The 13,872-nt window shown below is 43.9% G+C and overlaps 1 protein-coding gene across 1 annotated transcript; it reads right to left on the minus strand.

Annotated features, from left to right (window-relative positions):
* Nucleotides 1-268: 268 nt before the first annotated feature.
* Nucleotides 269-5,065, minus strand: chst2b (carbohydrate (N-acetylglucosamine-6-O) sulfotransferase 2b). Its single transcript, XM_063045406.1, has one exon. The coding sequence runs from the start codon at nucleotides 4,168-4,170 to the stop codon at nucleotides 2,905-2,907; it is 1,266 nt and encodes a 421-aa protein (XP_062901476.1). The 5' UTR covers nucleotides 4,171-5,065; the 3' UTR covers nucleotides 269-2,904.
* Between the last annotated feature and the right edge of the window lie 8,807 nt (nucleotides 5,066-13,872).

Raw genomic sequence — 13,872 nt, forward strand, 5'->3', positions numbered from 1 at the left:
CTCCAACCTGATGGCATGAACATCGACTTCTCTAACTTCTGCTAATGCCCCTCCTCCCCCTCGTACCCCATCCGTTATTTATTTTTATACACGCATTCTTTCTCTCTCTCCTTTTTCTCCCTCTGTCCCTCTGACTATACCCCTTGCCCATCCTCTGGGTTCCCCCCCACCTTGTCTTTCTCCCCGGACCTCCTGTCCCATGATCCTCTCATATCCCTTTTGCCAATCACCTGTCCAGCTTTTGGCTCCATCCCTCCCCCTCCTGTCTTCTCCTATCATTTTGGATCTCCCCTCCCCCTCCCACTTTCAAATCTCTTACTAACTCTTCCTTCAGTTAGTCCTGACGAAGGGTCTCGGCCTGAAACGTTGACTGTACCTCTTCCAATAGATGCTGCCTGGCCTGCTGCATTCACCAGCAACTTTGATGTGTGTAATAAAAATTAATGATGAGCACCCCGCTCTGCAGCCTGGTCTGGAACGCATTGCAAGATGGTAACAACTCGGAATGATGATGTTGTTACCTTGTCTTGTTTGGCAGCTGCTGAATTGTTTTATTCAGTTTTCTAGATACAGGTTTTAAACCAAATCCACTGACTTCATCCAAAGGGTAGAGAGTGAGAACCTGCTGCTATACTGCCCACTCATTTCATCATGGAAGAGAAGATACACATGATTTCTCAAATACATGCAGCAAGCTGTGCTTACTGATCCATCTGCTGGTGTGTGTGCATTTCTAAGCTGGTGAATGAAATCATTTCTCATAGTTGGTTTAGTTAGTATTAAGTAGAATGAGTGTAGAGGTCAGTTTGTTTTTATTGACCTTTAGTAAATCATTGAAGTTTTATGACAGCTATCCCCTTAAACCTTCCCACTACCATACACGGATCCCCTCCCCTCTTCACACTAATGGCAGGGTAATTTTGCCTGACAGCAGTATGAGAGAGACAAGCCCAATCTGAGAGTTGTCAACCAAGCCCCAGCTGGCTGACCTGGCAGAAGCAGTCAGCCAGTAGTATAGTTTACAGAGGAAGCAGCATTCATGGCCAGTACTAAGGGTGAGGTCCCATTTCAATAGTTGTAATTTACCTCACAGGGCTGGTGAGGAAGGATACATCATGCAGCTTGCTTCCATGGGACAACAGTGGCAAAGAAACCTTCCAACATCTAATAAGTAGTTATTCATTTACTTTTCAGGAGTGAGAGCATGTTCAGCACAATGTAATACTACTATTCCAAGACCAAAGCAACATAAAGGCACTTTTACCTTGAGAAGTCAACACTAGGTGCACCGTTCTCCTGCTATATGGAGCCCAATAAATTCAGAATAACCAAAATTTTCTTCACCTGCATTCTGACTATCTGAATGCATTCATCTAATACTTAGGTCCAAACCTCAAGACTATCTTATAAATGCATCTTGGTTTTGCCAAATAGTAATCACCTAGAATATATAATGAAGTGCAGCAACCAAAGTATGTCTTTAGTGTTTTCTCCCGAGACCTCAATTTTCAAATTGTAGCTGTTTCTCCAAAACTATTTTCAAGATGTGGTATATATCTTGTACATATTCCAGTAAACAGACACTGTGCCTTCTGAAACAGTCCACCAAAATTCTGCTGCCACCCGTGACTTGAGGGCATTTAAAAATAACATTATTGAAATAACTTCTATACAGAATCAATGCCTTTAATTCTATACCTTTGGTATTGGTGACAGAGGTGTAAGAGAAAACTCCTTGTGTGACGTTTTGAGTTGGCCATTAATGGGGAAAAAAATCTTTCTGGGCACGCATTGCTCAATATATCCCTTAGCCCCTTAAAATACTGTGTATTGTAAATGTCGCAAAGACCCTCAATAAAATACAAAAACCCCGTCAGCGTGGTTTCTTGTAATTATAAGAACACGTTCTGCTGAATTTTATCATGTCAAATTTCAATTATCATCAAACCAAATGCTATTTTTAAAGTTTTTTTTGGTATTTTGGGGTTGATTTCTTGCGATGACACAATAAGAATAAAATTAAGGGTCAAAGAAGATTTATTTTGCAACAGCTTCTTTGATTTCCACATTGTAGGGGAAAGAACAAACGTACTTGTGTGGGAAGAACATTCGAGCAAAAAAAAAGAACAGAAAGGATCCTGATTTGTTGCACTTTGGCAGTAAAGCACTGTACTCACAATTCTACAGTCACATGCCATCATATAATAGAATACTTTCTTTAAAAAATGATAAATTATCAATTTATTCATTTAACCAGACAACAAAACCTATATATACATATATGTATTCATAGAGCAACATATATAACAATTTTAAACCCAAAGATCAAGTATTTCCGGTGAACAAATGAATGCTTTGTACCTTTGTCAACACCTGATGATGCAAAACTTCCCTTAAAAATCACCAGATGATTCACATCTCAACAGCTTTTTTGCCGTTAGTAGTAAAGTGTATGAGTTATACCGAGCAATGCCAGTGTCAGTACATTAATGTTTTGTCAGTTGAAATGTATGTGGGTTTGGCTAATTCTGCATGGGAAATATCAAGAATGTTGGGAGTGGGAGAAATTGTAATGTGTGTTTGTGAATGTAAAGTTGTGCCTGGATGAGTGTTTTTATGGGAGTGTATATTGATGCTAAGGTGGTAACTCTGAGCATCTGTGGGTGTACAGATGAAGGCAATTGTGCAAATAGGTCGGTGGGTGTACAAGAATGCCAATGTGTATGTGTGTGCCAGAGAAAGAAGGTACCACACAACCCTCCACCTCACCTTCCCCTGACAAAGCCCCACTCTCAGATTTAGATCTGAGCATGTTTAGAAACCAAACATGTTGAGGTTTGCCCTCCGCCTCTCATGGGTGTGGACTGGATGGGTTGGCTTACTGCATCACCTCTGTCCTGCTGTTCACAGCCGGAGTTTGGTCACAAATGACTTGCTGAAATCCTTGACTTCTTCCGGCGTTTGTACCTTCTGGTAGCCCAGCCAGTCCATGGCCTGTTGGCAGTATTCCTCCACCTGTTTGATCTGGGAGTAGGTCAGCTGGGTCCGCCACGCATTGGCAGCCTGCGTGGCGTTCCGTGAGGACACACTGAAGGGCTTCTTGTTGCTGTAGCTGGAACCCATGGTCATGTTGAGGACGAACCTCTCCAGGTCCTGACTGAGAGATAGGTTGACAAAGTGGTACATGTCCTTCAGGTATCTGATGGGCTCCTCCACCAGGTCCTCGTAGCGCACCACCCGATAGTTGTCTTTGAGCCAGCGTGGCGGCTCCCTGGCCATTTGCACCGTCCGCACCATGCTGCTGCAGATCACCTCCAGCGCGTTAAGGGCGTGGTAATCCACCGCGTCCCGCCGACTCCGCTGGTAGCCGTCGTACACCTTGAGGCGTCGGCCTTTGGGATCCTTGCTCCTCATGACCTGGAGGCTCTCCCGGATCAGCCCATTCCTGGATCTGATACGGGAGCTGGCCACAGCCCTAGGGTCCCGCACCAGGTGAATCACCTTCAAGTCGATCGTAGGGTCCCTCATCAGAGGCGCCAGCACGCTAAGATCGAAGATACGGACGCCCTTGATCACGATGGTGCTGTACTTCTGGCACTCGGCCGCCAGGGAGTCCAGATGTTGGGGTGGGCACTCGTTCTTACAGACGTGCTCGTCAATGAGGCCCACCCGCTCCTTCCTGTAGGCTTGGCAGAGCGGGTAGGAGCAGACCACCTTGTTGCGGGGCGCACCGAAGATGCCCATGCTGGTGACATTGTTCCCCCCATTGTAGAGCTGGTAGATGGAGAGGTCGCAGCGGTAGAGGTGGCCCAGCATGTCCCGAGCCGCTCCCTGCAACGTGAGCGCGTCGCCCGGGTACAGCTTCTGCCAGATATGCCACATGGGCTCGTAGAGGAAGAAGACGTCTGGGTTCTGATTAAAGAGCTCGCCAACGAAGGACGAGCCGGATCGCCATGTTGTGAACACGTAGACATGCTGCCGCTTGGCGGACGCGTTGAGCGGCGCCGGGGCTCGCTGTTGCTCCACCGTGTAGCGCAGCGGGTAGGGCACATACTTCACCTGGCTGCACTCCTTGGCCCCCTTGTAGTCTGTGAAATGTAGCATTGTCAGCACCACCAGCAAGACGTAGCCTAGCACCAAGAAAACCGCCTTCCTGCGCAGAACCTTCATTGTCCTTATTTCTTTTCGATGGGGGGGGGAAATAAAAACAATAACTCACTGTAGCATCGTGGGCGCCTCTTTTCAACCTCCTCCGATGCCTGGAACCAGAAGCTCTAACAGGATCAGAACCCCGGCCATGTAAGGGTGTTTGGGGAGACGGCTGCTCCGGCTGCCTGGCGGGGCTGTCCCTCTCCTGGTCTCACATCACAAGCCGTCAACTTTTCTCCCCCTTAATTCCGCTACTCCTTCTTCGTCGTTGCACTCCCGTTCCGTTCCGAAAGGGAGCGAGAGTTTAGTCCCTCCGCATTGCACACAGTCCCCTCGCCTCCGTGCGAGCTAAGCACAGGCGGGCTTCTTCCTGTTTTTGTCACGCATCTGTGTGTCTGAATTGTGTGCGTACCCCCTGCGTCCGATCTCCTCGCCAACTCTTACCTCGGATTTTTTCTCTCTTCTTGGGGATCCTCGCGAGTCCTGTTCCCAACTTCGACCCGTCCCCCCTCAGTCACTTAACAAGATAGTCTCCGGTGGCAGCCTCTGTCTTAGTCCTTTGAGCCTTTCAGTGCGTCGAGACCTGCGAGGCGGTGCTCTCATGCTCTCGATCTCATGGTGAATCGGGTCAGAATTCTCTCTCCCCTCTTTATGATCTTTTCACTACACAGGTAATGTTTATTTTTAAATGGATGGAAGGTGCTGAGAGAGGATTTCTCCTTCTACCCAGCCCTCTCTGCACAGATTTCTTCACTCTGACGCTCTCTTGTCGCCGCGGTTTGCAGAAGAGCGGAGTCCCGCCCCGAGCTGGGATAACGCGGATTGGGTCCGAGGCGGGTAGGTTCTGGGGCCCGTTAACTGGCCGGCGGTGGCAGTCTGCACCCCGCACACCGGGCGCAGGAAAGAGCGCGGCGGGAGCGAGCTGGACTAGTGGGGGTTAAGGGTTGCGGAAGAGGCGGGGAGGTGATAGGGCGAGTGAGGCGGGGAGGAAAGGGGGTTGACAGTTGGGGAGATTGATGATTGGCAAGAGGGTGGCTGAGGTTTTCAGAACATGGACATATAAAGGAGGAGACGGTGGGAAACGGAGGGGGTTGATAGTTGAGGAAGCGGGGTTCCTTGGAACTAGGTACATGAGCACGAATGGTAAGAGTTGGGGGAATTGCTGTGCAGTTGAACCCGTCGCGGAGCGCGATATGTGACAGAAGGTCGTGAGTGACGGTGTTTCAGGGTAGGGTGGGTTAGTGGGTTGTGGTGGGAAAGGAGAGCCTGGGCTTGTGCAGCACCGAGCCAGGTGCGAGTTCGGGAGGCGTTATTTGAAACCTGCCTGGGTAAACTGTTAACAGGGAGTGAAATGCAAGTACACGCAGATGCCGTTACGATAAGTAAGTCGGGCTTCTCCGTTAATCGGCGAGTCCAACCCGCGCTCTGTCATTTACAATGCCTTCTATATTACAAGCTCATATTTAATTTACTGAGGGGAAAAATTACGCGGATAAAACAGGTTTCAGAAAGTATTCTTCCTCTATCGCAAGACGCTTTTACCTTTTCGGCTTACAGGGGAAACTCCCCCGGCAGATATGAGCAGTTTGAACCAAGCGCTGACTTCTCCTCCCCCGTCCCCCAAAACGTCTTTAAAAGCGTTCGCCGATATTTTCCGCTCTTGATAAATATTCTAACAAGGGTGATGTGATTCTGGAATAGGAAAGTTAGTAGTGAAAATACGTGACCGGTGGCGACATTTAAGGAAATTGGATCATCAACTTCCAAATGCAGATTTCACTTAAATTCCATGCGGTGTGTATTTCAGATTTTCAGCATTTCTTTTTAGTACCCTTCAACTTCTTATTGCCCCAATATGCGGGTATTTTATAACCACCCTTATAGGAAATTAAATGGCAGATTGAGGTATCCGTGTCACGTGTCTATACTGGGGTTAAATGTAATGGTAGCTGGCCTGTTAACAAGACATGGAAGATGTGCCATCCCTTATGTGATACCTCAGTCCATTCAGAAATGAGGTTCTTGTTAACATTTTGCATGCCCACGGTGAATACATCAATTCTTTCACTAGAATGTACATGACATACATTTAATAAGTATTATGAGGAAATCAAGTCTCTTACCAAGCAGTGCATGCTCTATGACAGCTCCCAATAATAAACAAAAATGCCAATCACTGGGAATTATTTCCAAAATCTTAAGGACCAACCCAGCATCAAGATCAGACTACTCCACTGACAAGCAAGAGAAAATCTGCAGATGCTGGAAATCCAAGCAACACACACAAAATGCTGGAGGAACTCAGCAGCTCAGGCACCATCCATGGAAAAGAGTAAACAGTCGACGTTTCAGGCCGTGAACCACACCACTGTCTAGAGTGCACCAGCAAAGTATTTGGGCGACTGAGAAAGAATCTTAAAACCCAAGCCTCAAGCAAACCACCAGGGTTTCCTCAAGTGCCAGTGAGTAAAAGCAAGATCAGTTGCTGACATCATTGAGCAGATTTACAAGGAGTGCTGCCACAAGTAAACAGAATTCATCATCAAGGACCACCCCCCCCCCCCCACCATCATCCAGGACATGCTATCTTCTTGGTACTACTATTGGGCAGGGGGTTCCACATCACCAGGTTCAGGAGCTGTTATTACTCTACAAGCATCAGGCTCTTGAACCAGTGTGGACAGCTTCACTTGCCTCAACACGGAACTGACTCACAGCCAATACTCACTTTCAAGGACTCTCCAACTCATTCTCACTTTTATATATTTACAATTTTTATGATTATTTGCATGATTTTGTCTTCTTTTGCACATTGGTTGATTATTAGTCTTTGCCATTTATAGTTTCTCATAAATTCTTTATTTTGCTGTAGATGTCTGTAAGAGAATGCCTGACATATTCATACTTGCAAAAATTTGCTTTGGCGCTTTCAATAACATGCTTTATCACTGTACTTTTTGTTGCCAGGAATATTTGCTTTAATCATTTATCCAAACAGCAACATCTCAAATGCAGCAAAACTGACAAAAATAGCAGAAAATACTCAATAGATCCAGCAGCACATTTGGGTGGAGAAACAGTTAACATTTCAGGTCAGTGGCTTTTCATTTAAACTGATGAACAAGCAATGAAACTGCTGATGTCTGGCAGACTTCAGATAAAATTGCTGCTGAACTGTTTGGCTCGAGTTATTTCATTAGAATCCAACCATTAAAAAGAAAAAAGAGAATCTTGGAAAAACATCAGAAGCATGACCTTTACCTCTTACCAGCCTATGTGGGAAGACGAATGGACGGTTGTGTGCCATATTCCTCCTAAAACCTGTTAGCCTCATCCTCAATGCCCAATTAATTAATGGATGTGAGAAGGTTTTATTTTCCCCTACAGTTGTCCTCCTTAAGTGCATTTTCTTTACAAGTCCACTACACCTTGTGCAACGTGATGCGTTCTGCTGATGTAGATTAAAACAAAGTATCTGGTCTATGTAATCAATAAATACTGAGGTGGGTAAAGTGCAAGTTTACTGTGAAAAACTTGTGTTCAGCTTTACAGACAGTTAAGCAAACAACCTGATAACTGAAGTCCATTCTATCCAGTCCACGAGGAAGCAGCGTGTTCTTTACTTCTTGTTAATCAACTAATTATTTATAGCAAGCATTAGGCAGAGGGGATTGTTTTATTAAATTATCTATCAGATTATAGTAGTACTTTCTCAAACCGGCTGTCTCCAACTCTCATCCTGCTTTCTGTGGATCAGACAGAATGACAAATGCAACACCAGATTTATCTTGCTAAAATTGAGGGATAAAATCAGACTGTAGGTAAGCAATTATACTTCCCTCGGGCCACATGCAACATAGTTCTTTAACTTCTATATTAAGAAGCTGCCTCCTTCTTCTCTTTCCCCAAAGCTGCTCAATTTTTTTTTGTGCTTTAAGACTCATTCAACCACGACTGTTGGAATCCAGAATGTACTGTCTGGGTGGGTGGTGGTGCAAGTAGCAAGCACTTGAATCACAAAGACCAAGTGCTGGTAAATGAGATTTTCAGAGATAGATACTTGATATTCAACATGAATGTGGCAGCTGAGTAACCTTTAACTTCCCGGCATGACTGGGTCTTCATTTCTGATTAATCTGAACACCACCTTTTATCAAAACTACCACCCTCTTCAATCCCTCCCAGGTAACATATTTTTATTAGTTCATGTTGTATGATAACTGTTTGGCTTTCTGACATCAGCCAGTATTTAAATCCTGAAGAGCCAGCTGCTTTCACTTTGTCAATCATCTTTACAGTTTTGAAATTGAATTGGGTCACCTTAAAGGTCCAGACCTGACAAATATTATTAATAGATCTTAACTGTAACATTGATCCAATAATTCAGGTTATAAAATGGACAATAAATTTTAATAGCAGTGAAAATGACAAGTGGATTTTGCCATCTGGATGGCCTTTCATTGATCTTTATTTGTATTATTTAGGGTCTTTAAATTCTTTTGCCTTCTGCTATTTGTTAAAATACCCATCTTTACCACTGAACCAAAATTCCATTGATAATGCAACCTATAGGTTCCTGTTAAGAGGTATCAATGGCCAACTTCTAACATTGGTTGACACTGGCATCTTGCTGAAAATTACACAGGTACGTTCTGTCCGCACAAAAGCAGGACAAGTCCAGTCTGACGAACTCACAGCCAGCTTTTTCTCAATCACAATAGAAGTCATAAACACATTGTGGGCTGTCCATTAAAGTGGGAATACTGACCAGTTGTCTGCTCACTGATGCCAAGTTTGTATTTTGCCAGCACTGTTGGGCTCCAAATATTTCAACACAACAAGGTTCTGACTGCTGAATCCAAGGCAAAAATGATTGCCCTTGATAGCATGGCAGTGTTTGACAATTCGTCATTGTGAAAAATGCACGAAGCAGAGTCAGACATAAAACCAAATGGCGTTGGTTAATAGAGGTCAATCATCCCAGTCTCCTGAAGACTGTTGTAGGAGTTTCTCAGGCCAATGCCCTTGAACCAACCATCTCTAGCTGCACCAATGCACCATTCCACCACAACGTTACAAGCAGGGACACATTCTGATGGTGGCATAATGCTCATTTCCATGTCCTCCTCGAGCAACATACAAGAACCAGACAAGGCAAAGCACAGATTGGTTAGCGCTAATTAATATTCCTGACAACAAAATGCCAGGAAATGAGCATCTCCAACAAAGAATCTAAAGATTTAGGACCTTCACCACCAGTACACTACTGCAGCAAGATGTATCCATTTATACAATTTACCACAGATACTCACCTAGGTTACTCCAGTAGCTTCGCCCAAACCCTGAACCACTGCCACCTAGATAGCAAGTATATCAGAACCTGGGGTGACGCGGTAGCATAGCAGTTAGCTCAACACTTTACAGTACCAACAACCCAGGTTCAATTCCCACTGCCACCTGTAATGAGTTTGCTTGTTCTCCCATGCAGGTTTCCTCCAGGTGCTCCGGTTTTCAAAGACGTACCGATTGGCAGCTTAATTGGTTATTGCAAATTGTCCAGTGATCAGATCAGGCTAGGATTAAATTGGGGATTGCTGGGCAGCACGGCTTGCAGGGCCAGAAGGGCCTACTCCATGCTGTACACCAATCAATCAATCAGTAAATAAATAGATAAACAAACAAACGAACCTGCAGGCTCTCAAGGAAGTTCTTGAAACACAAGGGATTCTGCAGATACTGGAAATCTAGAGCAACACACACACACACACACACACACAATGCTGGAGGAACTCAGCAGGTCAGGCAGCATTTATGGAAGTGAATCAACAGGTGACGTTTCAGACCGAGGCTCTTGATCAGGACTGGAAAGGAAGGGTGGAAGATGGCAGAATAAAAAAGTGGGGGGAGGGGAAGGAGGACTAGTTAGAAGGTGATGGGTGAAGCCAGGTGGGAGGGAAGGGTAAAGGGCTGGAGAAGAAGAATCCTGAGAGGAGAGGAGAATGGACTATGGGAGAAAGGGAAGAAGGAGGGGCGGCAGGGGGCAGGTGAGGAGAAAAGGTAAGAGGCCAGAGTGGGGAATAGAAGAAGAGGGAATGGGAAAAATTACCAGAAGGAGAAATTTATGTTCATGCCATCAGTTCAAAGGCTACCTAGACAGAATAAGAGGTGTTGTGGCTCTTCCACCCTGAGAGTGCCCTTATTGTGGCAAAAGAGGAAGTCATGCACTGACATATGGGAATAATAACTAAAATGCTGAGGGTCTCCCTATTTATGTCAGGTCTCACCAACATAGAGGAGCACCGGATATAATAGGCAACCCCAATACATTTGCTGGTGGTGTGTTGCCTCACCTGGAAGGACCGTTCGGCAACCTGAATGGAGGTGTAGCATTTCTGACTCTTGCAGGGATATGTGCCAGGAGGGAGATTGTCGAGGGGGAGTGGGATGTAGGCAAAGATGTGTTTGGTGGGAGGATCCCGTTGAAGATGGCGGAAGTTGCGGAGAATGATGTGTTGGATTGGGAGGCTCATAGGGTGGTAGACAAGGACAAGAGGAACTCTTCCTTTTAAGGCGACTGGAAGATGGGGAGAGCATGGATGTCGTGGAATGGAGCCGATACAGGTGAGGACATCATCAACGGTGGCTGTGTACATACATCTATACTGCTGGTTCTTTATTTTCTACTCCCAATCAAAAAGGTGGCTTAACAGTACCTTCTCAAGATCAATTAAGGATGGTGTTGAAATAGCAATCCTCTGTCACATGAACAATTACAATTGCTTTAATTAAGCTTGTTAGCAATAACTAATGGCATGCTTATGATTTAGCAATATTGCACATTTCACAAAGGGGTAATAAACTAAGTAGAATGTAAAAGATCCCTGTTCAGAACCATTTCTACGTAACAATTCAGATGGGTAATGAATACTGACTTTGTCAACAATATCCGGATTCCAATAAAAAAAATAAAAAACCTGAGTCTTTTTATGCATTCCGCAGAAGGAAAAAAATATATAATTTCTTTATCCAGTACAAAGCATTCAAAACTTTCAGAGCACTGTGTAAAAACAGGGATCTCAATCAGTAGCCTCAAATTTCAGTCGCTCAACAAACTTTGATACAATGACAAGCAAAGACTATTTAAATATACAATACAAAGCACCACATTGAAATCTAATGCTTACATTGTTGTAGAACGTTATATGCTTAAAGATACTTACATATCCAATATTGTACAGATTTATTCAATGGCATTTTAGTAATTTAAATAACATCTGCCTCAACTTGCACCTTTTTGATATTTCCCTTGTAAGGGCAAAATTCATGCTTTACATATAGTTGATTCAACATCTGCATCAGTCAATTTTTAAGTTTTTGTATCTTTTTGCAGTTGTCTTAGCCTTTTGCAGTCCCTTAAAATCCAATCACAGTAAATAAGGATTTTTTTTTTAAAGTGTCATTTAGATATCTGTATTATGATTACTTTAATACAATTTAGTAAATTTCTTCAGCCGGAGATTTGAGAGAGATCTAACTTGAACAACCATATGTATTTCATGATGTCTTTTTTAAGCAGTTCCTTCCTGAAACAAAAAAAATGGAAAGTTCTAAAAACAACCTGCAAGCTCATTTAAAATTTAAGTTGTGGACCTTCTGACAGAACTGTTTCTTTTTGAATTTGTGCATTTGCACAATTCAGAAGGAGCATATGTCATAACTGCAAATGCAGTGGAAAGATAATTGCTTTCACTGGTACTGCAGTGCATTAATAACATTCACTCAGTGACATTTATCACAATGAATCTTAGGTTTGACATAGCAATACCTGAAATGAGAATCTTCTCGTTTCATTAGAAATATCATGAATTTGTATAAGAACTTTTCCCTATTTTTCATCGTAGGCAGTCCAGTTTTGAAATTCTACAATTCATGGTCCAAAATTTAATATTTTTAAAGAAAGCCCAGTACAGTGGACAATTTCTCCATTTCCCTCATTGATGGATCTCTGATTTATGTCATTGAGGAATTTAATCACTGCACATAGAACAGTACGGCACAGGAACAGACTCTTTGGCCCACATTGTGGTTTCCAAACCTATTAAATTAGTAATCAAATGGCTATCTAAGCTAATCTCTTTTGCCTACACAATGTACATATTCGTCCATTTTCCTCACATTCATGTTCCTATCTAAACATCTCATAAAATCCTCTAATATATCTGTCTCTACCACCACCCCAGGCAGCACATTCCAGGTACCCACCAATCTTCATATCATCTGCAAACTTGCTAACCCACCCATCTACACTTCCAACCAAACACTTATATACATGGCAGACTGCAGAAGCCCCAGTACAGATCCCTGTGAAACACCACTAATCAGTCTTCCAGCGAGAATAAGTGTCTCTGGACCCCATCCTCTGTCTTCTGTGGGTATGCTATTTCTGAATCCAAATGCCAATTCATCATGGGCCCCATGCATCTTAATCTTCTGAAGCAACAGTTTCTTTTCCAGCCCTTTGCCTTTCTCACCCATTACCTCCATCCAGTCTCTTTCCTCATCCCCCCTCCCCTACCCATCTGCCACCACCTATCACCCTCTGGCTTGTCCTTCCCTTCTCCCCACCTTCTTATCCTGGCATTTTCCCCCTTCCTTTCCAGTCCTAATGAAGTCCAAAACATTGACTGTTTATTCATTTCCTGACTGCTGAGTTCCTCCTGTACTTTGTATGCGGTGCTCTGGATCTCCAACATCTGCAGAATCTCTTGTGTCTAATCTTCTGGATGAGTCTTCCATGTGGGGCCTTGTCAAACACCTTATTAAAATCCATGTAAACAACATCCAGAGCTCTACCTTAATCAACCACCCTCATCATCTCATCAAAAACTCATCAAGTTAGTGAAACACAGCTTACACCACACAACACAATGCTTGCTCTCCCTAGTTAGGCTGTGGTTTTCCAAATGCTCATAAATCCTTTTCCTAAGAATTCTCTCCAGTAATTTCCCTACCACTGACGTGAGTGTCATATGGTCTATAGTTTCCAGGATTATCCCTGGTTCTCCTCTTGAATAGTGGAATTACATTAGCTACTCACCAGTCCTCTGGGTACTTGCCTGTGCTAGAGAGGAAACAAAGATATTGGTCAAGGCCCCCGCAATCTCTTCTCTTGCTTCTCTCAATAACCTTTGGAATACCCCATCAGGCCCTGGCGACTTATCCACTTTAATGTTCTTTAAGACACTCAACACTATCTCCTACTTTACCTTGAAAAGCCTTAGCAAATCAATATGCTCAGCACTGATCACCCAATCCTCCATATCCTTCTCTTTAGTAAATACTGATGTAAAGTACCCATTAAGGACTTTACCAAAATCCTCTGCATCCAAGCAAATGTTTCTCATTTATCCTTGAGTGATCCCACCCTCTCCCTAGTTATCCTCTTGCTCTTGATGTATGTCTAGAATGCCTTGGGATTCTCTTTAATCCTACTTGCCAAGGACTTTTCAAGGCCCCTCCTGGCTTTCCTATTTCAGTTTTTTCTGGCTTTTTTATAATCCTTAAGGGCTCTGTTTGATTGCAGCCTACAAAACTTTACTTACTTTTCAGTTTTCTTCTTGGCTAAATTCATCACCTCTCTTACCTTGCCATCCTTGTCCTACCTTCAAACAGGAACATAGCTCTCCTGAGCTCTGTGCAGTTGGTCTTTAAACACCCTCTGCA

This window comes from Mobula hypostoma, chromosome 4, assembly GCF_963921235.1.
Source record: "Mobula hypostoma chromosome 4, sMobHyp1.1, whole genome shotgun sequence".
Taxonomy (NCBI): Eukaryota; Metazoa; Chordata; class Chondrichthyes; order Myliobatiformes; family Myliobatidae; genus Mobula; species Mobula hypostoma.